The sequence below is a fragment of the Zea mays genome, chromosome 2 (assembly GCF_902167145.1).
Source record: "Zea mays cultivar B73 chromosome 2, Zm-B73-REFERENCE-NAM-5.0, whole genome shotgun sequence".
Classification (NCBI taxonomy): Eukaryota; Viridiplantae; Streptophyta; class Magnoliopsida; order Poales; family Poaceae; genus Zea; species Zea mays.
This window is the reverse complement of record NC_050097.1, coordinates 7349940-7377374: the sequence shown is the minus strand read 5'-3', so window position 1 is coordinate 7377374 and position 27435 is coordinate 7349940. Positions and strand designations below refer to the sequence as shown.

Genomic DNA, 27435 nt, shown 5'->3' with positions numbered 1-27435 from the left:
ATTAAATAAAGAACGGTTCTCTAATTATTTAGTACTCACTTCCAATACTCACTTAGATATTTTAGTTGAATCACTTCACCAGAGGCAAAATAGTCCAACTCAAGATCTATGTGTCCGATGGCCGTGAGCTTTATATGACTTTGCTTCACTTTATGCAAGATTTGTGATGACGCCATGTGCCTTCTCACACTACCGCTAGAATACCAGCTGGATTTTGAGGTCTAGACCCAAGAAATTGTTTGCTCTATGGTTTTAAATCTCAAACCAGCAAAACCCCTCATAATTAGCATATTCAATACACTCCCTCCATGTTCTCGATGTATATCACTGTCAGTCATTGATCGTTCGATTATCAAGTCCTCCAGCGCCTCCACTTGACTCGGTCAGCCGTTGTCTTGATCTGGTCAACACGATCTACTCCCCTATGTACTATTGCACTTGTTGATGTCTCCAGATGCCAGCCATCACATTTAGTCCTTCGATTTCTCTAGTCTCTTAAGCGAAGCCTCGACATTCCTCCTTCACCGCTTGTGGTCTATCGACACATACCCTACTTTATTTCCACTTTCAAATCAATCATCTCTAAGCTCTCCACCTACGTACCACAAACCAATAAATATGTTGCACAACGCACTCAATAAAACACCTCTAGTTGCCATTAGCATAATCAAGTACATATAAAATATGACTCAATCGGGAAAGCCTCAAACCTCTCACACTTATGTAAATCATTCATCGTACACAAATTGGCATAGCTCTGCCATGTGTTCACATTCTTTGATGGATTTCAACAGTTATTGGCTCTAGGGTAAGGGTCTTTATCGGCTAGATTGTTTTGCATGTTTTCTGTGTACTATATAGATGACCAAAAATAAGATGGCGATTGAGAGACGTTTTCCTAGAGTCCCAATTTATGTGATCTATGTTGCACTATCTTTGATGCAGAAATATAGTATCTTGGAAATAAGTGAATTGTCTATCTTTTTCTATCAATTTATGCTTTTGGGTTGATCTGATGTGTTTGTGTTTTCTTGTGGCTAGACATTTGTAGCTTGTAACAGATTTCTGTATCACTTTGCTTTCTTAAAAGTTGAGGTAAAACTCTTTTAAAAAAATATAAAGTTTCATAAAATAAGGACACACAATAAAACCAGTATAGTTATTTAAAAAAACAACTGCCAAAGATAAAAGAAGCAACTTTAGAATAAAAAGGGATAAAAGAAATATGTAAACTAAGTATCTCCACAATAAAAAAGATTTAAAAATGTAAAATACTCTCTTCATTCTAATTTATAATTCGTTTAACTTTTTTTACCAAGTTTGACCGGCTCGTTTTATTCTCTTTTTTTTTGCAAAAAATGAAACATTCAAAGTCATACTTAAAGCATGTTATATATTAAATGATATCACACTAAAATATTAATAATAATTATGAATTTTTTTGAATAAGACGAGCCAGTCAAACTTATTAGAACCGGGGAGTACTAATATGTTACAGGTCGGTACAGGAAATTATTTACACAAACAAACATTGCATAACCTAACCACCTACCGCCCCTCTGATAACATTGTCATGCTCATGTTATTCATAGAGCTACTAGTGTTTTCTCCTGTTTCCTGGGCTTCAGAATACCTTTGTGAAAAAAATACAGGCTGTTTTGGAACTGAAAGTGTTGTGGTTTCATTCTCCAACATGAAGACCACTGATGACATGAGCGGCCTGCTATTTGGATTGTCCTGTACACATAGGAGTCCTATGTGGATACACCTTAAAGCTTCATTTGGTAAACAACTCTTGACAAGGGATGAGTCCACTAAATTCATTGCCTTTCCTTCATTCCATAAGCTCCATGCCTGAACCAATGGAATCAATTTCATAGAACATTAATAAGTACCTTTTTGCTGCATTGCAAAAAAAAAAAAATGCCACCATTCTTACATAAGCTAATAGATTTGGGAAATCCGTGATGTGGTTTAAACTAATCTTGAAACCACTTATAATCTCTAAGAGTATGACACCGAAGCTGTATGTGTCAGACTTGACAGAAAAGGCGCCATCCATAGCATATTCAGGAGACATGTAACCGCTGTTTAATGATTGTTAGCAGTAAGTAACAAGGTTATTATTAAAGTGCAAGAAAACAAAGAGTTATTCTAAAATCTGAGGCTTGGACTACTCACTATGTCCCAACAACTCGATTAGTATTTGCCTCGTGCTGGTTTCCTCCAAAGATTCTTGCCATACCGAAATCTGATATCTTAGGGTTCATATCCGCATCCAACAATATGTTGCTTGGTTTGAGATCTCTGTGAACTATCGTCAACCTTGAATCCTCGTGTAGGTAAAGGAGCCCTCTAGATATTCCCTTGATTATCTTGAACCTTGTTGGCCAATCAAGGAGCTTTTTTCTAGCAGCATCTGCAATGGTATATTATAAGGAAGTAATTTTCATGGTAACAGGTAACTATGTCTACTCTCTCCTTTTGTGAAAATAAAAAACAAATCAACATACCAAAAATGAATGAATCCAAGCTTTTGTTTGGCAAATATTCGTAAATCAGCAATTTCTCATCCCCACAAATGCAGCAACCAAGAAGTCTGACGAGGTTTCTGTGCTGCAATTTGGCAATCAGAACTACTTCATTTCTGAACTCCTCTGCACCTTGCCCAGAACCCTGACCGAGCCTTTTGATTGCAACTTCTTTCTTCTCGCCCAGCATACCCTGCACGATTTCACCATTAGTAAATTGAAGAAGTAGCAAAAAAAAAATCATACTAGTATTGTTCAAAAAAGAAATTATCACCTTGTAAACCTTCCCAAATCCACCTTGACCAAGCATGTTGTCTTCAGAGAAGTTGTCTGTTGCAGTAACAATATCTTCAAAGCTAACAAATGGAAGCTCTAGATTTTCATCACCAAGTTCGTGTGACGTGGTCAAGTATCCAACCATGGCTTTCTTCTGGATATCCTTTTTTCGACGTTGGGCTAACAGAAACAACGATCAGTATGTATCCTTTGCTAGTACCCCTACCTGTTAGAGCAATCCTGCAGGAATATTGAATTCTGACATGCGAAAGTGGCTCTACCTCTCAGCCTGAATTTCCAAACGAGATACACGGCAGCAGCCACAAGTGCAAGCAGAGATGCGATAACCGGAAGCACGATTTTTGTCGCAACCATTCTCTTCCTGCTAGCTGCACAAAGTGCACAGATGATGCTTCTTAAGAACAACAAAGAGAATGGCTGGGTATTTGGAGCTTACCTAATTCAGACTTTGCCAACCTCAGATAGAGATTTTGCCCCTTGTCTACGTACCGGACGTCAACAATGTTATTCGTCCACATGACACAGCCACTGCCATCACCGCCTCCTCGGATGTCGGCGGCGGCATAGGCCACGCACGAGCAGTTGGCGAGGCACCTCTCCCTGCACTGCTCCAGCGTCGCGCCCATGTCCACCGTCGTGTTGTCCGTGTCGGGGAGCTTCACTCCCTGCACCACCTTGAACCCGTCCGTCGTCGTCCCGTTGCCGCACTCCAGCGGCACGTTCCTCCGGCACCCGCCTCCGGACTCCCTCATGGACCACTGCGTGGGGTTCACGGGGCTGAACCCCACGACGCAGCTGCAGAACAGCGTGGACGCCGTGTTCACGTTGCACAGGCCGAACGCGCCGCACATGGCGTAGTCGTCGCAGACGTCCCTGGGCGCCTGCGCGAAGACGTTCCAGACCCGGCTGGCGGGGTCCCACGCTAGGCGTTGCAGCACGCCGACCTCGTTCAGCACGAGGCGGGAGAAGGGCGCGTCGGCCGAGGTGTTGAAGACGTACGCGATCTCGTCGGGGCGGACGACTGTGATGACCCAAGGTGGCGGTGTTTAGGCACAGGTATGGAGTATTAGTGGGTCTTTTGAGTATTAGGGTTTGGGCCATAATAGGGCCGTATTATTCTTCTTTGGGCTGTAATAAGTGATTAGCCAAGTCATTAGTCGTTCTGTTAGTTGGATTTCAGATCTATAAATACTGTAACTGGTTGATTGAGAGGGGATAGAAAAACAGAAATCGAAATCCAACTCACCGGTGTCCTTGGCTTCGTTCTTTTCACCGGTCTGCTACCGACTCACGCCCGGCGAACTCTAGCCGCGGCCACGGGTCATCACAAGTGGTATCAGAGCGTTGATCCTCGGAGGGTGGGCATCACGGCGCCTTCCACGAAGCCATCCGTTCAGACGCGGCTGATCCTGGAAGCAATGGCGGGGACCGAGCAAAAAGGGGAGGAGCGCTGGGAGCGGATGATGCTGGCGGTGGAACGGTTGACCGGGAAGATGGAAGCGATGGAGATCGGGCAGAAGAAGGCAGAGGAAGATCGAGCACTGTTGGCTCGACACATGGAGGAGAACGAGAGAACTATTGCGCAGCTGCGATTGGATTTACAAGCGAGGGAGCAGGAAGGTAATGACACAAACTCTGAGCGCGAGCTGCGTGTTCCTCGAGGGGATGATCGGGGTGGAGGAATGGAGCGTGGAAGAGATCGTAGAGAGCAGTGGGGTGGAGGAAGAGAGAATGGGACATGCCCATTTCCGAAGTGGACATTTCCCAAGTTTCAGGGCAGTAATCCGGGAGTCTGGTTTGATCGGTGTGTTGATTATTTCACTGTTTACCAGGTGCCCGAGTGGTTGTGGGCGAGTTCAGCTTCTATGCACATGGAGGGGAATGCGTCGAAGTGGTTGCAAGTGTATAAGCTGAAACACGGATTGGGTGATTGGGGGCAGTTTACACAAGCAGTTAGGGAGCAGTTTGGAGTGGATGAATATCCTCAAGCTATGAGAGATTTGGTGAATGTGACTCAGCAGCAAGGAGTGGAGGAGTACTCTCAAGCTTTTGATGATATTAGGTATGTTGCTACCTTGCATAATCCTGAGTTAGGTGAGACCCTGTTTGTGACACACTACATTAAAGGGTTGAAACCTGAAATTCAGAATCAAGTCATGGCTCGGATGCCTAAGACAGTGGATAAGGCGAAGAGGTTGGCCAAGGTGTATCAGGAGATTGCAGAGAAGAATAGAGTTAGAAACCAAAAGGGACAAGTTCTTAAAACTCAGGTTGCAGGAGTAAGGGGGGAGAATAGGGCAGGAATATTGTACCCTGAGTTGAGCAAGGAAAGACAGTTGAGAGAATATAGAAGAGCGAATGGGTTGTGTTTTATTTGTGGAGATAAATTTGAGCCAGGCCATCAAGCAAAATGTCCCAAGAGGGTGGTAACTCAACTGCATAATCTGACCGTGGAAGATATGGGCCTGGTTTTGACTGATGAGGTATTGCAGAAGTTGGAAGATGAGGAGAAGTGTGTGGAGGAGTTACATCAGTTGTCCTGGAATGCTATTAGTGGCACGGAATGTGATGGATGTATGAGGGTCCAAGCTCTGGTTCAGGATCAGATGTTGGTCATGCTCATTGATTCTGGTAGCTCTGCAACTTTTATCAGCCAGAGAATTGTAGCAAAATTGGGGTTGATCACTGAAGATTGTTCCACTGTGCGGGTTAAGGTGGCAAATGGAGCAGCTATGATCAGTGACAAAAGAGTTAAGGAAGTAGTGTGGAGTTCTGGGGGGCACCTGTACAACACTGCTATGAGGGTGTTAGACTTGGAAGCATATGATGTGATCCTGGGGTATGATTGGCTGAAGGCTCACAGTCCTATGGAGTGTGACTGGAATAACAAGGTATTAACCTTTACTGATCAAGGGAAGACGGTCAGGTTACAGGGTGGTGCTAGAGAAGTGCAGGAAGTGCGACAAGTATCTGTGTTGCAGCTGGAGAAATGGATGAAGGGAGAGGAAGTCTGGGTATTTGTGCTTTTAGAGCAGGTTTCAGAAGACACAATTGGGACAAATGATGCAGTTCTACAGGAGATTTTAAAGGAATTCGAAGATGTTTTTGCTGTGCCTTCGAAATTGCCTCCAATCAGACCTTATGATCATCACATTCCTCTGTTGCCAGGGTCTATTCCAGTAAACTCAAGGCCTTATCGATATTCTCCAGCTCACAAAACTGAGATTGAAAAGCAAATTGCTGAACTGCTAGCAGCAGGGTTGATAGTCCCTAGTGTCAGTCCGTTTGCTTCTCCAGTTTTACTTGTGCAAAAAAAAGATGGCAGCTGGAGGTTCTGTATAGATTACAGGAAGTTAAATGGAATGACTATAAAGAACAGGTTTCCTATGCCTATGGTGGATGAGATCCTGGATGAATTAGCTGGTGCACAGTATTTTACCAGTCTTGACATGACAGCAGGATATCATCAAATTCGAATGGGAACTGAGGATGAATACAAGACTGCTTTTAAAACCCATCATGGCCATTATCAGTTTCGAGTAATGCCTTTTGGTCTCACTAATGCACCAGCTAGTTTCCAGTGTGCCATGAACTCAGTGTTGGAGCCTTTTCTCAGAAAATTTGTTATGGTTTTCTTGGATGATATTCTCATTTACAGCCCTAGTTTGGAAGTGCATTATCAACATATTCGGATGGTGTTGGCCAAGCTGAGAGAGCACCAGTTTTTCTTAAAGATGAAGAAATGCTCCTTTGTGAAGCATGAACTCAAATATTTGGGTCATGTGATTTCAAGAGATGGGGTGGCTACAGATTCTAGTAAAACTGAGGCTATGTTGTCCTGGCCACAACCTAAGAATGTGACGGAATTGAGGGGATTCTTAGGTTTAACAGGCTATTACAGGAAATTTGTGAAAGATTATGGTATTATTGCTCGACCTCTTACTAAGCTGTTGCAGAAACAACAGGTGTTTCAGTGGTCTGAAGATGCTCAGGTTGCTTTTCATAAGTTGAAACAGGCTATGGCTTCAACACCGGTTCTTGCTCTGCCCAGGTTTGATCTGCCTTTTACAGTCGAGACAGATGCGTCAGATGTGGGTCTTGGAGCGGTGTTGATGCAACAGGGCAGACCCATTGCCTTTCTTAGTAAAGCTCTGGGAGAAAAGAACAAACATCTTTCTATATATGAGAAGGAGTTTTTGGCTTTGATTATGGCTGTAGATAAGTGGAGGCAATATTTGCAGAGGGGTGCATTTGTGATTAAGACAGATCACAAATCTTTGACATTCTTGGGAGACCAGCAATTGCAGTCAGATCTTCAAAAGAAGGCTATGACCAAGTTAATGGGATTGCAATTTCAGATTGTATATAAAAAGGGGGCAGAGAATGTCGTTGCTGATGCATTGTCCAGGAGGAGTTCAGTATTGGACTTGGCTGCCATTTCTGAAGTGCAACCAGTTTGGGTACAGGAGGTGCTGAATTCTTATGCTACTGATGCTGAAGCTCAACAGTTGATAGCTCAATTGTTGGTGCGCAGTCCTGATGAGAATGGGTTTTCATTGTATCAAGGCATTATTCGTAAGGCAGGCAGGATTTGGATTGGTGCTAATTCTGCTCTGAGAACCAAGTTGGTGGCAGCTTTGCATGATAGTGCCCTTGGTGGTCATTCTGGTACTCAGGCAACTTATCAACGGGTAAAGAAAGTGTTTTATTGGAGGGGATTAAAGGCAGATGTGGTCCAGTTTGTGCAACAGTGTGCAATTTGTCAAAAGGCCAAGAGTGAAAGAACTCATCCAGCTGGGTTATTACAACCTTTGCCGGTACCACAGGGTGTGTGGGAAGATGTGACTATGGATTTCATTGAAGGTTTGCCTAAGTCGGAAGGGTTTGATACAATATTAGTGGTGGTGGACAGATTCTCGAAATATAGCCATTTCTTTCCTTTGAAACATCCTTTTACTGCAAAGGGTGTTGCACAAGTCTTTCTGGACAATGTGGTTAAGCTACATGGCGTACCCAAATCGCTGGTATCTGACAGGGATAAAGTGTTCACTAGCAGTTTTTGGAAGAACCTGTTTCAGTTGATGGAGGTCAAGCTGTTGATGTCTACAGCCTATCACCCACAGACTGATGGCCAAAGTGAACGTGTGAACCAATGCTTGGAGATGTATCTCCGGTGTGCTGTCAACTCTCAGCCCACCAAATGGAAGAGTTGGTTGGCTCTCGCGGAGTATTGGTACAATACCACTTATCATGTTGTTTTGGGTTGTACACCATTCAGGGTGTTATATGGTTATGATGCTCCTATGCTAGCCCTCCCTAGGCTCATCAATATTGAGGACCCGGATGTCACTACGTGGGTCAAGGAAAGGAGTGTTTTTTCTGCCATGTTGAAGGAACAGTTGGCTAGAGCACAGTTGCGTATGAAGCAATATGCTGATAAGGGCAGAACACCAAGAGAGTTTCAAGTAGGAGAATTGGTGCTGTTAAAACTTCAACCATATGCACAGAAGACAGTGGTGAATCGGCCTTGTCCTAAATTGTCTTTTAAGTTTTTTGGGCCTTACAAGATTATAGCTCGAGTTGGGGCAGTGGCATATAAGCTGGAATTGCCACCCGATGCTCAGGTGCATCCAGTGTTTCATGTGTCTCAGCTTAAGCCGTTTCACCCGTGTTATTCTCCAGTTTACACTGAACTTCCTCTCTTGGTTGATCTGTCCCAAGGGGATGTTGAGCCTGACCAAATTCTGAATCGAAGGATGGTACGTAAAGGAAACAATGCTATTGTCCAGGTGCTGGTCAAATGGACAGGTCTTCCAGCCGATGCGGCTACCTGGGAAGACTATGAAGTGGTGAAAGCAAGGTTTCCTACAGCGCACGCTTGGGGACAAGCGTCTTTTGACGCTGGGGGAGATGTGATGACCCAAGGTGGCGGTGTTTAGGCACAGGTATGGAGTATTAGTGGGTCTTTTGAGTATTAGGGTTTGGGCCATAATAGGGCCGTATTATTCTTCTTTGGGCTGTAATAAGTGATTAGCCAAGTCATTAGTCGTTCTGTTAGTTGGATTTCAGATCTATAAATACTGTAACTGGTTGATTGAGAGGGGATAGAAAAACAGAAATCGAAATCCAACTCACCGGTGTCCTTGGCTTCGTTCTTTTCACCGGTCTGCTACCGACTCACGCCCGGCGAACTCTAGCCGCGGCCACGGGTCATCACAACGACGACCTGGTTGGAGAACAGAGTCGAGTAGGACGCCATCTCCGGGACGCCGCTGAACCACAGCCCGTTCCAGGGCCCCGTCCGGTACTTCTTGGTGTTGCCTTGCCAGGAGACGCAGTCCGGGAGGCCCCTCGTGTCCATCACACGCCGGCAGTCCCCGGTCGTCGGGTCGTTCGGCGCGCGCCACGACGTGAGCGACCACTCCGCGCCAGTCTTCGGGTCCTTGCCGAGTCTCATGCCGGCGAGCAAGGTGTTCGACGGGTGGTCGAACGACTGCCAGAGCACGTTGCCGCTGCTCAGCTGTCGCACGACTAGGTTGCCGGACTCAAGTAGCTGCGCCACGGCAGGAGCGGAACTCGTCGTGTTGGAAGACCACACGGTCTGGCCGGAGCCGTCGAGAAGGCGAAGGCTCCCGGTGCTGCCGACTGCCAGTACTCCTACTCCTGAGGTGTTGCTAATGGGGGCGTCACGGTTGGCGACCCAACAGACGGCATCCGGGGACGCGGTGAACCAGATGCCAAGGTACCTCTTTGCTGACACGCCGGTCGGGGAGAAGAAGCCCAGGGTGAATGAGCTGCCGGATGAGACCAAAATCTCGCCGTCGGTGATGTTGCCATCGCTGCTGAGCGTGTCAGATGCGATGCCAGCGGCCGAGCCTCTGAGAAAAAGCAAGAGCACGGGGAAAATCATGGCGGGAAGATTGAGAAATCTGTTGGTTGGTGACTCCATGATAGACGATGCTAGAATCTCCAATTTGTGCAAATAAAGCTCCTGGTGTCACTGGACAGCGTTATATATTACATATCGGACAGTATTGGCGCTTCCCATTGGTTGCATATACCATAAACTCGTATGTATACCAAAACCATTACAATGCTAGTGCGTTGCGAGCCTGCGACCACGCCCAATCATATTTAATATTCATAAATATAAATTTAATATTAAAGTGAATATATGGTTTACATATCAGATATTAAATTGATAAAAACAAACATTACATTTTATCTTAATAAAAAAAATGATTAGGCTGAGAAATATATGACTTGAAAAAAAGTTCGATCACTCGTCCTCCTTTAACTAGTTAGATGATAATATGTGGAAGCGACGTATTACGTGTGGCTTGCTATTATGTTGGGTTTTAGTAGTTGCTCATGGCCCATTTATCTGTGTGTGACTTCCTGTTGTGTTGGCTACTTGGTTTATGCTCATAGCCTATTTATGGTATAACAACCTATTAGATTCCTTGTTATGCGAGAAGCGGAGGAGAAGAACATACCTGCACGTTTTATATGATGTCTGACACCCAAAACTTGTATTTTAAAGGAGTGCAAAAAAACTAGTACAATGCTCGTGTGCTGTGACAACACACAATCATATTTGATACCTATAAAAACAAATTTAATATTAAAGTGAATATATGGTCCATAAACAAATATTACACTTTATCATAGCCAAAAGGTTAAGAAATATATGGGTTGAAAAAGACTCTAACTCTTTTATTTATAGCTTCGTCCTCCTTAATCTAGTAATGTTATGTGTAAGCGTTGTGCTGCGTATGGTTCATGTCGTATTAGGCTTGAGTAACAGTCTATTAGATCTATAGTTAGGCGAGAAGTAGAAAAGAGGAACAAACCTACGCCAAAATTGGTAAATTAGAGATTATTTGTGCCCTAATTTTTAGCCAATTTAACAACATGCACAAATCACAAGGTCTACTTATAGGGGCGAAGATAATTGATTAATTTTATTTATAAATAACATCTAATTATATATTTATAATTATACACTAACTCTACTTTTGTTATAACAATAAAGAAAATACATAATATCATAATTATTTTAATTAGCATACAAATTATACACTAACTAGCATATTAGCACTTATCAAAGTTAGTTTTGATATTTTAATTACTAAATGATAATATGACATACTGACAATTCTTAATTATTTACTAGTAACACAGATTAGAGATTAGACACACAGATTAGTGGAAGAGAGGAACAGATCTACGTGTTTCGTACGTGACACACGATGAACGAAACTGGTAGATTAGAGATTATTTGTGCCCATAATTTGTTAGCCAATTTAACAACATTGACAAATTTACAAGGTCGTACTTATAGGGGCGAGGATAAATAATTAATTTTATTTATAAATAACAACTAATTATATATTTAATAATTATACACTAACTCTACTTTTGTTATACCAATAAATAAAATACATAGGATCGTAATTATTTTAAATAGCATACAGATTATACACTAACTAGCATATTAGCACTTATAAAAGTTAGTTTTGATATTATAATTGCTAAATGATAATATAACATACTGACAATTCTTAATTATTTACTAGTGACACAGATTAGAAAAATATAGATGAGCTCATCAGACATTTTTTTGGGTAGAAATATCCATTATCTAAAAGGAATGTTCTCCTATGAGATTTATTTATACATATCCAGTTCGTCCCCAAAATCAAATACCGTCTATCAGACATCGCTGTCTCCCGTCGCACTCGCACCCTATATATGGCACTATGCTAGCTCACAGATGATACGTGACTGATGCTGCCACTGGTATAGTATATACAGTACACGTAAGGATGCCACATCCATCACTCCTGTGTTGTAATCTGTGTTGCTGAAGTATTTACTGAATTGTGCTAGCACCTGACCAGCTGTTTTTAACTATAGTCTTCGGTAACGTTAATTAGGTAGTGTTTGGTTGAAGAGCCAAGTAGAACGGAGTCGTTTTGTCTCAGTTTTGTTGTTGTTTGGTTACAAAGTAACTAGAACGGAGTGGCTCCAATTAGGAAATATTCTCCTCAGATCCGGAACCATCCCACTCCAAAAAATCAATAGGACGGAGCCGCTCCGTCCCTAGCCCGCTCCCACAGCTCGTCCTCCCATCCGTACGCAGCAGCTCACGCGCCTCCTTCTGCAACCAAACAAAAAACAGAGCCGCTTTGTTCCAGTTCACTCTGCAACCAAACAAAAAACAGAGCCGCTCCGTTACAGCTTACCAAACACAGAACAGAGCGGCTCCGTTCCTAGAATCAGGGATGGAACGGATCCGTTCTATTTGGCTTCTCAACCAAACACTACATAGAGTTTTGTCTCTTTTGATCGTGTCCAACAATTCACTTATATAGTCTTGTAGACTGTATTGTTAAGGTAAGCCACTGAAGATAGTTTTAAAAGAATGAGACGGTTACGGTGTAGCTTTGGTACGTCGGATTCAATTCAATAAAATTTAGGTGGGGATACTCTCTTCCCGACAGTCAAAAAAAAAAACAGCCTGTGTTAGCTGCATCTTCACTGAATGCGTTGGGTCTTCTCTTCTCCATTGTTCTGTACTCTCCGTCTGAACTGATGCTGGCCCAGTGGCCTGGGCGGCTACAAAGTCCTGGTGAACATGCAAGACGAGGACGACGTATACTTTATTACCTCATGACGGTGCAACAGGCCGGGTAAAAATCTGCTAGAATCGATAAAAAACCAATACGATACGATCGTAGGATTTTGCAGTGACGTCTTCCTTTCCCGGTGGTTGGCGGGGGCTGCTGACTTTTGTGTCATTTTGTGTGTGTGTCTGATCGATCGGCAAGACATGCGCAACCGGCCCATTTGCAGCCACTGCGTCACTCTAGCCAGTCTCTAGAGAACAACGTGGAACGGCAAGGACAAGCACTTTAATTAAACTTTGACCTTGCCGGGCTCGCTAGCTCGTCAGATCAGTTCCCTTGCTCCGACGATTCGTCCAAGCTTGAGTGATTCTGAAGCAGGACAGGTCACGGCAACAGCGACGGTTCTAAATAACTGACGCCCTGCGTCGGGCAGCAAGGCAGGTGCGGTGCGGACCATGGCGACGGCGTCAGCCGTCAGCGTCGTCGCCTCTTTTGCTACGCAGCACGGGGACGGACCAATTCAGCAGCGGGGCGTTGACGACCCAAGGCGCTGGCTCTGGCTGATGACGACGAGCTGTCGAGCGAGCGCTTCTTTGACTCGTCCAGCGGAGGTATCCTCCTACGTACGGCTACACCTCCAACCCCGGCGCCGCATTGACTCATGTCATGCTGATCGACGCCGGCGTGGCCAAGCGCCTGGTGTGGGACGCGGGCGCCCGGACGTGGCAGACCTTCTTCCAGGGCCCCAGGGACGTCTGCGACGCCGGCGCGGCGTCGACGTCCTTCTGCACCTGCCTCAGGCGGATGCAAGCGGAACGTGAAGCTGGACAGTGCCAATAACGGGAGTGGGACGACGACGACGATGACAGACGGCAAGTGCCTCTTCTACTGAACTGCGCAGACCTCCATCAGTTGCTTCTGTTGAACTGTCTACTTTGATGAGGGCTACAAATGATTTCTCTGTAGAGACAATGTCATTGGCCGTGGAGGATTCAGCACCGTATTTGAGGTTCGTGTTAGTGTATTTTATCAAACGCTATGATGACATACTTCATCCATCTAAAAATAAATCAACTTCTCGCTACGTATCTAGACAAGTGCCAGTCTAGCTAGATTTATTTTAGGCCGGAGCGAGTAGAATATTTCCGATAGTTGGTATACTAGTACCATTGCTCATGTGACAAAGATAAATAATCAAAGCAGCAGCTTCCGTCTTGAAGGACTGAACTCTGAAATAAATTTCATCTTTGACTAAATGTAGGCGTATCTCACAGTCACATCACACCTGCTTTGCGCTGTGCAATTACCAGGGGAATTTAGCTGATGGTACCAGGGAGAGGCTCACACAATCTTACCTTGCCGATGGAAAAGAGATAGGCTCACACAATCTTACCTTACCGAACGCGAATAGAATAACGATCTTCTCTCTTCGACATGCCTTTTTCTTTTTCATAACCCAATGAACACCACATAACACAAAGAAAAGTACAGTTTATAGCAAGTGTCACGGATAGATATCAAATATTGGAGCGAATACATCGTCACACTCCCACAAAACAGTACCAAACTCTTAGTTCAATTTCTTAGCCCCTTAATTTAAAAGGCTACAACGAAATGTAGGAAACAGGTAGATGACTCAGCCCAGAACAGGAAACTATGTAAAATGCAGTGATTCAGAACTTGGCTTTTAGGAGAATTTCAGGATTACTTGAGCTGAAAATTATCACTTCTAAACTCTACCAACCCTGTTCAGGTTCACCATGCGTGCACCACCATCACCACCTCTGCCTGATGGATTAGACTGGTTGCGACCCCTTGCATCCTGAAACCTTGAAACGCCACCATAGCCCCCGCGGTAACCCTGATTGCCCCTGTCCCTCTGGTGTCCACCACCACTTTGACCAGATACTGCACCTCTGCTGGAGTATCCAAACCTGTTGCCACCACCCTGCCGCCCCTGTGACGAGACAAAGTTATCCTGCCACTTTCCCATATTATCCTGACCCTCGCCCCTGCGCCTGGGCGGTACCCCCTCGAGAGCACCACCAGTTCTTGCCTCGTATGCCCTCTCATTGATCTCCACCAGGACCGAGAGCTTATCTGCCATCTGGAAGAGTAGCCCCTGAAGCCTAGTTTGGTCCACACTATGGAATACGATGCACTTTGTTGGCTGGTCCCAGCTAGCATGAAGCTCTTCATGCATCATCATCTTGCTAACAATGCTGTGGGCATGCTGCTCGCTGAGATCAAACATGGTAGTGAGCTGGTTAAGGCTTAAGGACTCGTACGAAGACGAGTATGAAAAGAGATAGGTTCTAAGAGCTTCCTCCTTGATCTTAAGCTTCAACATCTCAAGGACATGCTCTCTGTTCCTCAAAAGCTTCCAAATCTCCAACGAATTTATGACACTGAAAGCCTTTTGGTGATCACCCTTGTTGAGGGCTCTTGTGGCAGCCATTACATGGTCCCTCACATTCTCGGGCGGCCCAACAAATGTCTGCCTTTCACTCACTTCAAGAAGCCTTCGGAATGTTTTGCTCATAGGTCTCCGCTTGTCATAGGTGCTGGCAGCCATATTGGGGACTTCAATCAGCATCGCACAGATCAAGTGTGTGGCTTCCAAAAGCTCCAGGTTTATATGCATATGGTAAGGCATTTGTCTTCTCCTCTCAAGTCTTTCCTGCAGTGATAGGGCTGCATTAGCACTGATATAACCAAAAGGAAAAGAATCATCTTTTGATCCTTGTATAAAACTACCCTAATTGTAGTCTACAATTAAAAGAATATATAATATATAAAATTATATGTATTGTATAATCTTTAAATTATAGACTACAATTGTAGTAGTTTAATATAAGGAAAAGATCTTGTTCGGCTGGCTTTACCACGGCTGGCTGCTACTTTCTAGCTTAAGCTCAAGCGAACGGCATGCCGCTGTATGAACAACAGCCGAGCAGCAGCTGCTGCTGCAAACTAGCTGCAGCGAACAGCATGGATGATTATAAGGACAGGCTTGGCGCAGTGGTGGGAAGACTTTTCACTGAGCCAAAGGCCCTGTATTCAACGCAGCCTCTGAGCAAAATGCAGGGGTAAGGCTTGCCTCGGTTATTCCTTCCCCAGACCCCACTCATGCCAGCAATGGGTCTGTCCATTTTTTACAATATAAATTTATATGTGGTGAGCTCTACTATTAATAAAAACAAGATTAACTACAAATACCACAAAAGACCTACATCTGCATAACGAAAATGAATACAGCTCAATATACAAAAAAGTCAAGATTTGTGATTTGGGTCAGAATTACTGCATACAACAGGATAAAGCGTTATATATCATATTCAAAAAGCAACAGAAACATAAATAATTAACAGATGCAAGCAAGAGATATTACTGTGTGAATATTATCAATTTCACATGAAATTTTCAAACAAGGGTCTTGCTTGTGTGATTAGGGTTAAGGGCTATGAAAACAGCATTTACAAGAAAAACAGGATGAATTGCATAGGGGTTTTATTTTACCTGTTCGGGAGTTTTTTCATGGTATCGGCTTTGTTGCACACCTTGTGCAAGCAATTCTTTCACCCTCCCAGTAGAATAGAGCTCAGTCAAGCAACCATGGGCTTCATTTATCAAACCAGCCCTGAAAGCACACAGCCCTAACTGGGCCATGACTCTATTGAATAAAATCTGCGATGATATGTCCATGAGCTGAATACCATCTTGCAAATGACTCATTAAAAGCAAGTCGCGAGCCACTGAAAACTCATCAGAGATCGCATGGTGATATATGTCACACAGCATTGCACGGGCTTTGGTCCTTTCATCTCCATACTTGTAGATTAAGAACATCAATCCATCCATCAAAGTTCTACCGCTCTCTGGAAAAGTAGGCTTCCTGTGCACAGCCTCTGGAATCACAACAAATGGTGATGGTCCTCTATTGTCATCTACTGCTTTATGTTCATCACCAGCCTCTGCATCATCATCGTCCACACAGTCCTCAGGCTGCTCTGCGAGTTTTCTCATTGCATCGTACACTTCTTGGGGCTTGTAGTAAACTAGTTCAACACGGCGCAGTGCAACCTTGGCAGCAGCTTTGAAGTTTCCAACCCTTTCAAGATAATCTTGGACGTTCTGTGCGACAACCAGAAACAGGGGTTCCTCTCTGAGCCTCTGAACATAATCTTTTGTGTACGGATCTGTGCACTGTAAGGTCTTCAAAAATTCAGAGTCCAGTCTCTCAAGGAATGCAACCAGGTCACCCACAACATGTATTGTTCCATTGTAGTCTGCACCCTTTTGAGTTTCATTCTCATCAGGCTCAAACGAGGTGTCTACTACAATGTTAGGATACTGCTGGAGTATATCAAGCACAAGAAGCATATTATTGACACACTTCTTCCACACATTGACTGGCATATGCCCAAGTAGACTAGGGTTAACATCAAACTGCGCAGAAATCACATGGAAGAGGATTTCAAGCTTCTGAGCTGGTGTTTTGGCCACACGGGTCAAAAATGTTAACTGCTCAACACGCTCGATCCTTCCAGTACCTTTCTTTCCCCTAGATGCTACAATCTCTTTGAGTTTCTTATCGACAATATCCCATGTGATTTCACTTGGATCTTTCAAGAACTGCTTATCCATCAGCTTATCCTTCTTACTCCTTTTCTGTTCCCAACCATCCTTGTCATCATCCTCTTCATCTTGTTCCTCTTCTGATTCTGACATAGCTATTTTATCAGGATCTTCAATCTCTGCATCACTTTCATCAACATCGTCATCATCCGTATCTTTATCATCTGCAGCTTCATCTTCAAAACTCTCTGGATGCTCCCTGCACTTCTGGATCTGCTCTTCATACTGCTTGTTGTTCTTCTTGAGTTTTTGCCTCATCGCATTGAATGCCTTCGAATTGCTGCTGCTCATCTTCTTCTTGGCCTCCTTGTTTGCAAGGGCTTCAGCAAGGAAGTCCTCCAGCAACACAAGAGCTTTGATATACATTTTTGGTACCTCAGTAGATTCATTGACACGAACAACCTTCTCAAGATGTTTGTTAAGCTTCTCAAAACTCTCCTGCAAGCTCACCCAGTCATTGATCTTCATTGCATTACGCATCTGATCAACAATAGATCTCATCTCCTCGTTGCGCTTGTCCCTCAGGGAGCGGATCACACGGTGACCTGTATCAGACTCATCGCTGTCATCTTCTTGATTCTTCAAGTATCGGTTTTGGGCACCGCGTCCCGCACCACCTCGACCTCCATCATCATCACTATCACTGCCCTGTTCTGACTCAACTTCTTCCACCTCCTCCTCCTCAGACTCACTGTCCCCCTGAAGTTGCAAAGGACCAGGCAAGTGTTAGATTCTTGCATCAACAGCAATTGCTTCAATTACTTCAGTATGCACATAACAAACATACTGGCACGCTGGTACCATTACGCAAGAGAAAGCAAGTACCTGTCCCCAGAAACGGGATGCCATGGTTCTGCTGCTTCCTTAACTTCTAGAAGGCTTGCTCTGCAAAGAGTACACCTAGAATGAGCAATAATTAACAATAAAAACAGGAGCGGAAACTGCATTAAACTGCAGACATCACTGACACAAGAGTAAAATAATTTGAGTACAAATTTGAAGAGAGTATCACAATGAATCAATTCTTAAAAAAATACTCTACAAAACGAGTGACTATGAAACAGAAGATGGAGTTCAGCTAGCAGGGGCGGACGACATGGGGGTACACATCAACAACATAGTCTTTTAGTCCCAAGCAAGTTGAGGTAGGCTAGAGTTGAAATCCAACAAGATGTCACCAAAAGGGGAAAGAGAGAGAAGGGAGAGGGAAAAGCTTTTGAGAGCACTAAAAGAAAAAAATGCATGATCACGGTTCAAGCACGTGGATAGCTTATTTCCAAGCACTTCTATCCAAACACAACTCCATTGGGATATTCCATTCCTTCAAGTCCTTTTTGATTGCCTCCTCCCATGTCAAGTTTGGTCGATCTCTACCTCTCTTCACATTACTGTCTCATCTTATGATGCCTCTATGCATCGGTACCTCTAGGGTCTCCGGGGTCTCCGGTGGACATGCACAAACCATCTCAACCGGTGTTGAATAAGCTTTTTCTTCAATTAGTGCTACTCCTATCCGATCACATATGTCATCGTTTCTCACTCTATCCAATCTTGTGTGCCCACATATCCAACGCAACATACACATCTCTGCGACACTTAGTTGTTGGATATGTCGTCTCTTAGTAGACCAACATTCAGCCCCATATAACATAGCAGACCTAATCCCTGTCATGTAGAACTTGTCTTTCAACTTATGTGGCACTCTCTTGTCACATAGGACTTTGGATGCTTGACATCATTTCATCCACCCCGATTTGATTCTATGGCTAACATCTTCATCAATATCACCATCTCTCCGAAGTATCGATCCCAAATAACAGAAGGTGTCCTTCTTTGGTACTATCTGGCCTCCCAAACTTACATCTCCATCCTCACTAATTGTAGTACCCAATTTTTTTCAAACAGTCGAGGTTAGTATAATAAATGTATACACTTGTAATTAGATCAGATCCAAATGCAGGGTTCACCTCAAATTGGATTGTTCACAAATGACAAAAAATTATATAATGTTGGTGATTCATGATAGGTAATTAGGAACTAGGATATACAGTTCAAGTTTTTCCAGATAGCATCATTTAAACCTAACCTTGTCATCAGTACAAAAGAACGTGACAATAGTGCTAGATAGATATGCAAGGGATGGTAATGGGTTCATTCCCCGGCGGGGAAGTGCCCCGTCCCGGTCCCCGTCCCCGCGACACCGGTTTTTCCCCGTTCCCCGTCCCCAGTCGTGGGGAAAGTTTTTTCCCCGTTCCCTGTCCCCGTTCGGGTATATGGGCCCTAACGGAGAACCCCGTGAATTCCCCGTTTAGGGTTAGTTTGGGAACTTGGGATTCCTATTTTTTCAAGAGAATATGAACTAATTTTCCTTGGGAAAATCAAAATCCCTTGGAAAAATGGGATTCCCGAACTAACCCTTAGACTACAACTAAGAGCTCGACGTTGGAGAAGGAGGTCGCCCGCCGCTGCGCCACCAGACGCGCCCGATGCCTGGACGCCGAAGGAGCAGAAGCTCGACGCCTGAAAGCGTCCGCCGCTGGCCGGCTGCCTGGGGAACACCGGTGGACTGACTCGCTGCGACACGAACGCCGGTGGACTGGTGGAGGCGACTCAGGCAAGTCAGGGAGGTACCCGACACAGGAGCTCGACAGAGGAGGAGACCGATGGTGGAGGAGGAGGCTGCTCACCGGTTGTCGAGACTCAGGGAGCGGCAACTTTGCGTCGGGCGGTGGCGTTGTGGTCGGGAAAATAAAGCGAGAGGGCGGCGGCGAGCTCCAGGAGGGGCGACCAACAGGGATAGGTATGTGAATGCGGCAACACAGCTGCTCCTTAAACATCTAGGGACTAGGGTTACATCGTGGGCTGGGCCGATTGGGGCTGTTTCGTGGACTGGGCCGATTGGGGCTGTTTCGTGGGCTGTACGTGTGCTTAATATAAATGTGCTTGACCAGCCTCTATCACTACTAAAACCCCTCAACCAAACCAACTTTCATTGTAATACCTGAAACAAACGTTTATTTACTTAGCAATAGATTAGCCAGATTTATTGATTTAGTTACTCTCTAAAATTTACAATAATTAGTTAAAAAACGAAAAACATAGGATCTAGGAAATTATCCTTTGATCTAAAAGAGGCCTAATTCTCCGTGGAGATGGAGATAAGCAAGGAGCCGAATAAGATTCCCATATGCGCCTTAGTTCTAACATCAGTTCCGCTTCTCTCATGAAAGCCAAGCCTCGGCGAATTCTTCTATCTACACCAACAATTGACATTTATTATTTTGGTATTTAGATTTAGACTATCAAATGGCCTTACAAAATATTAAAAGGATTCTTTCGTTTAAAAAGGTTGTCCCCATAGTATTATATTTATAAAAAACTTAATCGAATTCTCAGTCGAGAAAGATCATGAAAGCTTGTCTTCGTGCAATATGAAGATCTGCTTCTTATAAATCAGATCTTTACTCATGATTTAGCCTCCTATTCCCTATACGAGGATATGTCGCACATAACAGAACATAAGAATTTTACAAAATTTCAATGTCGTTTTCTTGAGTTTATATGTCTTCTCCAAACTACTCGATCAGATTGGAAATTTGAATGCAGTTTGACTTGTGTATCTTTGTAGCCTCGTTCTTAAGGTTGACTAAGCGATCCTGAGAGAAGAATATAGAGTAGTTTAACTATTATGATGTAGTCTATATATCACTCTTCTGTTTGGTGAGGAAAAAAAAAGAGATTTCAATTTACTTCTACAATAATTCAGACTTGATTTGACGGTTGTTTTAATTGTTTAGGGATTTATGTGGCTTGCGGGCTCCACATGTTTTGAACTTTTGAAGTCATGCAATCTTTTATTGAATATTTGAGCTCCTAAATGATTTCAAATAAAATAAAATTCAAGTATAAAGTGTCGTATCTCTCTTAGCACTACAAATTTGGCATAAAGCGTTTCTGTACTCGAGGCCATTTTAAAAAATTTAAAAAAGTGAAATTAATAAGTAGAGAACATGTAGTGAATATTTGGACCTATCAATAAAAGGGTTTTCAACCATAAGGTTATAGATTTCATTGAGGTATATAACTTTGATATAAACTATGTCATCGTCCAGGACTAGTATAGATCAAGTCAAGCTATACAAGTTATTTTATTCGTCCGACTGAAAAAGTGACTTTTCAGTTTAAAAGTAAGAGAGAGACCACCTAAGGGCTTGTTCGGTTATTCCCAATACACATGGATTGGATGGGATTGGAAAAAATTGAGAAGAAGTTTGACTTATTTGGGATTCAAACTCATCCAATCCCACTCAATCCACATGGATTGAGAGCTAACCGAACAGGCCCTAACCAGTGGATCCCACCAGGAAAACTACTCAAGAAACCATTCTAAAATTGTCACAGGGGGTATCTTACCGGTTTTAAAAGTTGAGGGATGAGTTATGTTTGTTGTTTGAAGATGTTTTCGAAATTCAGCGATGAGTTTAATTAGGGGGACGTACAATCAGGACATCACTATATTAACAATCATCGGTGATGGTGAGCTTCTTCGTGGGATATGTCACCACGTCTCCCAAAAACAACTTGAAATTAAATATGAGAAGCAAGAAAGCCCAACCACGGAAGTTGACTTTCATCCATTCATCCTATTTTTCCCAATCACTGATCTAGTTTATGTTATTTGAACGGGCGTGTAGCATAGAAATGCAGAATATAACACAAACAGGTTGCCTACAAAGACCTGCAAGTAGTCCGGCAGTGAAAATGCAAGTGGCATTTATGAATTGTAATTGTAATATCCAAAGATCTAGGGTCTTCTCCTCTTACACAATACGCTAGAAATCAAACTTGACAAGGTCAAACTTTGACCTAGCTGATGTCTTCCGAATTGAGCGAAGTGCATGTTACTTTCTGTTCATACGAAATTACAAACATTAACAAAAAAAAATGAAAGAAAAAACATTTGGCCGCTAGGTGGGGCTTTAATCTATCCGAGATGGTGATGCTTCGAAGTCTCCTCTCTTATCAGCGCCTGGAGGCGTGCAAGGGCTAAACCCAGAATCCCCAATCATCATGGATACAATATTCGTCCACCTTCTCCTCCTCTCGTTTATGATACTTCGTCCCATAGCCATCGCCGCCGACGTACCTGAGTCCGACACGCTCGGCAAGGGCCGCAACATCACCGACGGCGAGACGCTCGTCTCAGCCGACGGGACGTTCACCTTGGGATTCTTCTCTCCCGGGGCGTCGACCAAGAGATACCTCGGCATCTGGTTCTCGGCGTCCAGTGTCGCCGTCTGCTGGGTGGCGAACGGTGGCCGCCCTGTGAATGGCAACTCCGGCGTGCTGGTCGTCAGAGACACGGGAAGCCTTCTGCTTCTAGACGGCTCTGGCCAGACCATATGGTCGTCGAACTCCACCAGCTCATCGTCATCAGCGGAGGCGCAGCTCCTCAACTCCGGCAACCTCGTCGTCCGCGACGGAGGCAGCAGCAGCAGCAGCGACGCCATCCTGTGGCAATCGTTCGATCACCCGTCGAACACCCTGCTGTCCGGCATGAAGCTGGGCAAGAACAAGTGGACCGGCGCCGAGTGGTACCTCACGTCGTGGCGCTCGGCCGACGACCCGTCGCCGGGGGCCTACCGCCGCGCGCTGGACACCAGCGGGCTGCCCGAGCTTGTGGTGTGGGAGGGCAACGTCAGGACCTACCGCACCGGCCCGTGGAACGGCCGGTGGTTCAGCGGCGTCCCGGAGGTGTCGGCGTACAGGAACTTGATCTGGTACCAGGTGACGACAAGCCCAGCGGAGGTATCCTACGGCTACACCTCCAACCCCGGTGCCGCATTGACCCGTGTCGTGCTGACCGACGCCGGCGTGGCCAAGCGCCTGGTGTGGGACGCGGGCGCCCGGACGTGGCAGACCTTCTTCCAGGGCCCCAGGGACGTCTGCGACGCCTACGGCAAGTGCGGGGCGTTCGGGCTGTGCGACGCCGGCGCGGCGTCGACGTGGTTCTGCACCTGCCTCACGGGGTTCAGCCCGGCGTCGCCGCCCGCGTGGTCCTTGAGGGACACCTCAGGCGGATGCAAGCGGAACGTGAAGCTGGACTGTGCCAATAACGGGAGTGGGACGACGACGACGACAGACGGTTTCCTGTTGGTCCGCGGAGTGAAGCTACCGGACACACACAACGCGACGGTGGACATGAGCATCACGGTGGAGGACTGCGCGGCGAGGTGCCTCGCCAACTGCTCGTGCTTGGCCTACGCCGCCGCAGATATCCGCGGCGGCGACGTCCGTAGCGGCTGCGTGATGTGGACGGATGACATCGTCGACCTCCGATACGTGGACAAAGGGCAAGATCTCTACCTGAGGCTGGCCAGGTCCGAGCTGCCGGCGGCGGCGGGGCCCTCGCCGCAACGGCCGTTTCGTACCGCACCAGTTGTTGGTGCTTCCGCAGCTGCCGTCGCCGTGGTTCTTATTGTTCTGTCGGTCGTGCTTGTGATTAGGCGGCGCCGGCGACCAATAATCCCAGGTAAAATTACTGACCCAATTTTCTGTTCTTCCCCACTTCACTTCGAGCATTTCAGGTTGCCAACAGCGGGCAACACACCATGCATGCTAACGCCTGTGCTGAGTTTTCCAGCTGCTCAGAGTGCCTCTCCGAGTGTCCCTTCTACTGAACTGCGCAGACCTCCGTCAGTCCCTTCTGTTGACCTGTCTAGTTTGAGGAGGGCTACAAATGATTTCTCTGCAGACAATGTCATTGGGCGTGGAGGATTCAGCACCGTATTTGAGGTTCGTGTTAGTATATTTCATCAAACGCTATGATGGCATAGTTCGTCTATCTCAAAATAAATGAACTTCTCGCTATGTATCTTGACAAGTAGAATACTCCCGATAGTTGGTATACTAATATGGTCGTTGCTCACGTAACAAAGATGAGTAATCAAAGCATCAGCTTTCATCTTGAAGGACGGAACTCCAAAAAAAAATTCATCTTTGACTAAATGTAGGCGTATCTCATAATCACATCATACCTGCTTTTGCGCTGGAAGTAGTGTATTTACCGTTGGACGTGCGCAACTAATAACATAACTGTGCAATTACCAGGGCAATTTAGCTGATGGTACCAAGGTTGCCGTGAAGAGGCTCACACAATCTTACCTTACCGATGGAGGTGGTGAGACTTTCATGAGAGAAGTGGAAGTGATGTCAGAGCTCAAGCACGAGAACCTCGCTCGTCTCCTTGCTTACTGCAAGGACGGAAATGAGCGGATACTGGTCTACGAGTACATGGAGAACAGGAGCTTGAACCTATGCATATTCGGTACTTGCTTTAGATTTATAATAATAATAATAACGCGCAGATTATTGACATCTGTACAGATGAGATGATCCCATAATATATGTTCTTCTGCTACTTCAGAGCTCTCACTTGTTCTCTGTGTGACTGACAGCAAGAGACGCCAACCAACGCGCTGTGTTGAACTGGGAGCGGAGGCTGGAGATCATCGTAGGAGTCGCCAGAGGCGTTGCTTATCTGCACGGACTAAGCAAGGTGGTGATACACAGGGATCTGAAACCGTCCAACGTGCTCTTGGACGGAAACTGGAGAGCAAAAATTGCAGATTTTGGCACCGCCAAAGTGTTCGTCGATGGCCAGACGAATCCGACACTGGTACAGACAGAGTATGGCTGAAACCCTGACCTCCTCGTCAACTTTCTGAACTGTGTTTTTTTTGGGGGGTTAGATTAAGAACTTGCTGAACTGATTATACTGCCAAAAGGGGATACAGGGCTCCAGAGTACACGGCGCGAGGGCCGAGCCTGACGCTGAAGTGCGACGTGTATAGCTTTGGAGTCGTCCTGATCGAGATCGTCAGTGGCCAAAGGAACAGCAGCAACCAGACGCTCGTTTCCGATGTGAGCAAACAGCTATACTCCACCGGCCGGGAGTTTGTGCAAGAAGCTAGAGCTAGGTGACCCCCTTTTGTCCATGAATTGAAGCGCACTATTTTCGCTGCATCTTCTGTAGGCACGGGAGTCTTGGAGCCAGAATAAGATCAAGGAGAACCTTCTGGATCCAGCCGTGGGCCAGCCGGGGCCAGAGATCCTCCTTCGGCTGGAGAGGTGCGTGCAGGTCGGCCTTCTCTGCGTGCAGCAGTCGCCAGCTGACAGGCCATCCATGGCTGAAGTAGTCGCGATGCTGACGGTGAACGGCACCAGCAGCTCGCAGATCCGTTCGCACCGCAGTGCCGCTGCCGCTGCCGCCGCCACTCCTCTCGCGACGCAGGACGCGTCGTCTGGAGCACACGGCGACTCCATCTATCTCACGTAGACGGCGAAGCAAAAGCCCACGACGACTCCATCTATCATTCTCACGTAGACGACGACGAAGCACGCGGCGACTCCATTCATCTCGATTTCTGATCTTGGAGTTGGATCTGTCACGGCGGTATTGGTTAGTGGTACACGATTACACGAGCATTGCAGTTGCAGGAAGCAGCAGCAAAAGTATATATACTAGCGAATTCATGTATGTTGCTGGAATATTACCAAAAACTTCATGTTCATGGGAACTTTTACAAAAGAGTAGTGTTGTTGTTGTATAGCAGATCAGGCATCAGCAGTTCTTTCCCTGTTTATTTTTCTCTGTTAGTTAGTTAATCCTGTGCATTATTTGCATTCACATTCATCTAATTTGGTATTATTCATCTAATTTGGTATTGCATGTTTGCTTAACTAATTTTAGCTAATTGTGTGTGAGAACGAGCCATGTTGAAGCTAGAACCGTGTTGCGTTCACGGCCGGTGCGGCCAGAGTGGTCATCGCCATATCGTGCATGAAACATCCTCGACGTTTTAGACGGGCACGACACACTGTGAGCATGCAAGGCGGGAGGGTCGTGAGGCTCAGACCATGTAAACACCAGTATATAAGGAAACAAATAAAACCAAAAAGGTTGTAACTCTGGGCAACGCCATTCTCCTGTGTTCGCGTGTAGATCATAATGAGAGAAAGACAACCTTGTGTCAGAGTTCTTATACTCTAAAGATTCTTGAGCAAGCAGGAATAAAAGGGTGCAACCCCTATCATGTTCTAGAGGAGAACAAGTTGAAACGGAGCAAGGAAGATAAGTCTCCCCTTGTCGATACAACAAAGTATAGGAGTGTGATTGGGAACTTGAGATATATTGTTAACACGGGACAGGCCAGATATTGCGTTTGTAGTAGGTGTCGTGAGCAGATACATGCACGGAGACACCAAGGACGAGCCACTAGGAAGCAGTTAAGCAAATACTTCGGTATATTGCTGGAACTCTAAACTATGGTTGTAGATACACGAGGTCTAGAACCGCTGAAGCCATATTAATTAGGTTTAGTGACAGTGGCTTAGGTAGCAACATAGATGACATGAAAAGTACTAGTGGCTTAGTATTCTTTGTTGGTATGAATTTGGTCACATGGGTGTCACAGAAGCAAAGGGTAGTTGCCCTTTCATCATGTGAGCCTGAGTACATTGCAAGTGCAAATGCAGCTTGTCAGGGAATTTGGCTTAGGCACCTATTGAGTGAACTGCTTGGTATTAAGCCTCAAAAAGTCAATCTCCTAGTTGACAACAAGTCTGCCATAGCACTAAGTAAAAAATCCAGTTCATCATGAACGAAGCAAGCACATAGATACAAGGTACTATTTTATTAGAGAATGTGTTGACAAATACATGATTGACATCAACCATGTGAGCACACAGAACCAGTTAGTTGATGACAAAGGCACTTGGCAAGGTCGGATTCATCGAGCTAAGGCAGCAGCAAGGAGTGATCGATGTGCAATGGGATTAGGGGGTCAATCTCGTGCATGATTTGCATTCCCATTCATGTAATTTGGTAATGCGTGTTTGCTTAACTATTTTTAACTAGCTGCATGTGAGAACGAGCTATGTTCACGGTGCAACCATGAAACATCCTCGCGTTTTAGCCGAGCACGACGCAACATGGTCATGCATAACGGGGGGTCTTAAGATGCAGTTCGTGTAAACACCAGTATATAAGAGGAACAAATGAAACCGAAAAGGCTGCAACTCTTGGTAGCGGCATTCTCTTGTGTTCGCGTGTGTTAGAGGATTGTGCGACGCGGTAGACACAATTCCTATGTTACCGATCGCCGTCGAGCTGCACATTCCGGTAGGCAGCGCCAACATTCTAGAACAAAAAATATGTATTGTTACAACTAAGAAATAACAATTTAATTATATATACAAACTGCACGTACGTTTCTAATAAGCGCTCTAGAAGGTGTACACGGCTAGATCATCCTAGCTAGCACGCACAATATCAA

The 27435-nt window shown here is 45.2% G+C and overlaps 3 protein-coding genes across 8 annotated transcripts; 1 reads left to right on the top strand and 2 right to left on the bottom strand.

Annotated features, from left to right (window-relative positions):
• Positions 1-1436: 1436 nt before the first annotated feature.
• LOC103645885 (receptor-like serine/threonine-protein kinase SD1-8) lies at positions 1437-9819 on the bottom strand. Its single transcript, XM_035965151.1, has 8 exons — positions 9036-9819; positions 3265-3849; positions 3089-3196; positions 2806-2987; positions 2514-2724; positions 2182-2419; positions 1940-2087; positions 1437-1854 (listed from the first exon to the last, which is right to left on the bottom strand). Exons 1-8 carry the CDS (start codon positions 9775-9777, stop codon positions 1549-1551), a joined length of 2520 nt encoding a protein of 839 aa, XP_035821044.1. The 5' UTR covers positions 9778-9819; the 3' UTR covers positions 1437-1548.
• A 4112-nt stretch (positions 9820-13931) lies between these two features.
• On the bottom strand, positions 13932-19977 carry LOC100502419 (uncharacterized). 5 transcript variants are annotated; one of them, XM_035964990.1, is made up of 5 exons: positions 19786-19971; positions 19514-19694; positions 17924-17998; positions 15980-17797; positions 13932-15140 (listed from the first exon to the last, which is right to left on the bottom strand). In XM_035964990.1, exons 3-5 carry the CDS (start codon positions 17945-17947, stop codon positions 14190-14192), a joined length of 2793 nt encoding a protein of 930 aa, XP_035820883.1. In that variant the 5' UTR covers positions 17948-17998; positions 19514-19694; positions 19786-19971; the 3' UTR covers positions 13932-14189.
• A 1911-nt stretch (positions 19978-21888) lies between these two features.
• Positions 21889-25793, top strand: LOC100279279 (uncharacterized). Of its 2 annotated transcripts, none has more exons than XM_008669546.4 (6): positions 21889-23630; positions 23742-23893; positions 24209-24425; positions 24556-24787; positions 24895-25021; positions 25134-25793. In XM_008669546.4, the coding sequence occupies exons 1-6, from the start codon at positions 22169-22171 to the stop codon at positions 25434-25436; spliced, it is 2493 nt and encodes an 830-aa protein (XP_008667768.1). In that variant the 5' UTR covers positions 21889-22168; the 3' UTR covers positions 25437-25793. The 2 variants fall into 2 exon arrangements, with proteins under 2 accessions (XP_008667768.1, NP_001145772.2); NM_001152300.2 differs by having other exon boundaries at positions 22149-23630; positions 24886-25021; positions 25134-25711.
• Positions 25794-27435: the final 1642 nt, after the last annotated feature.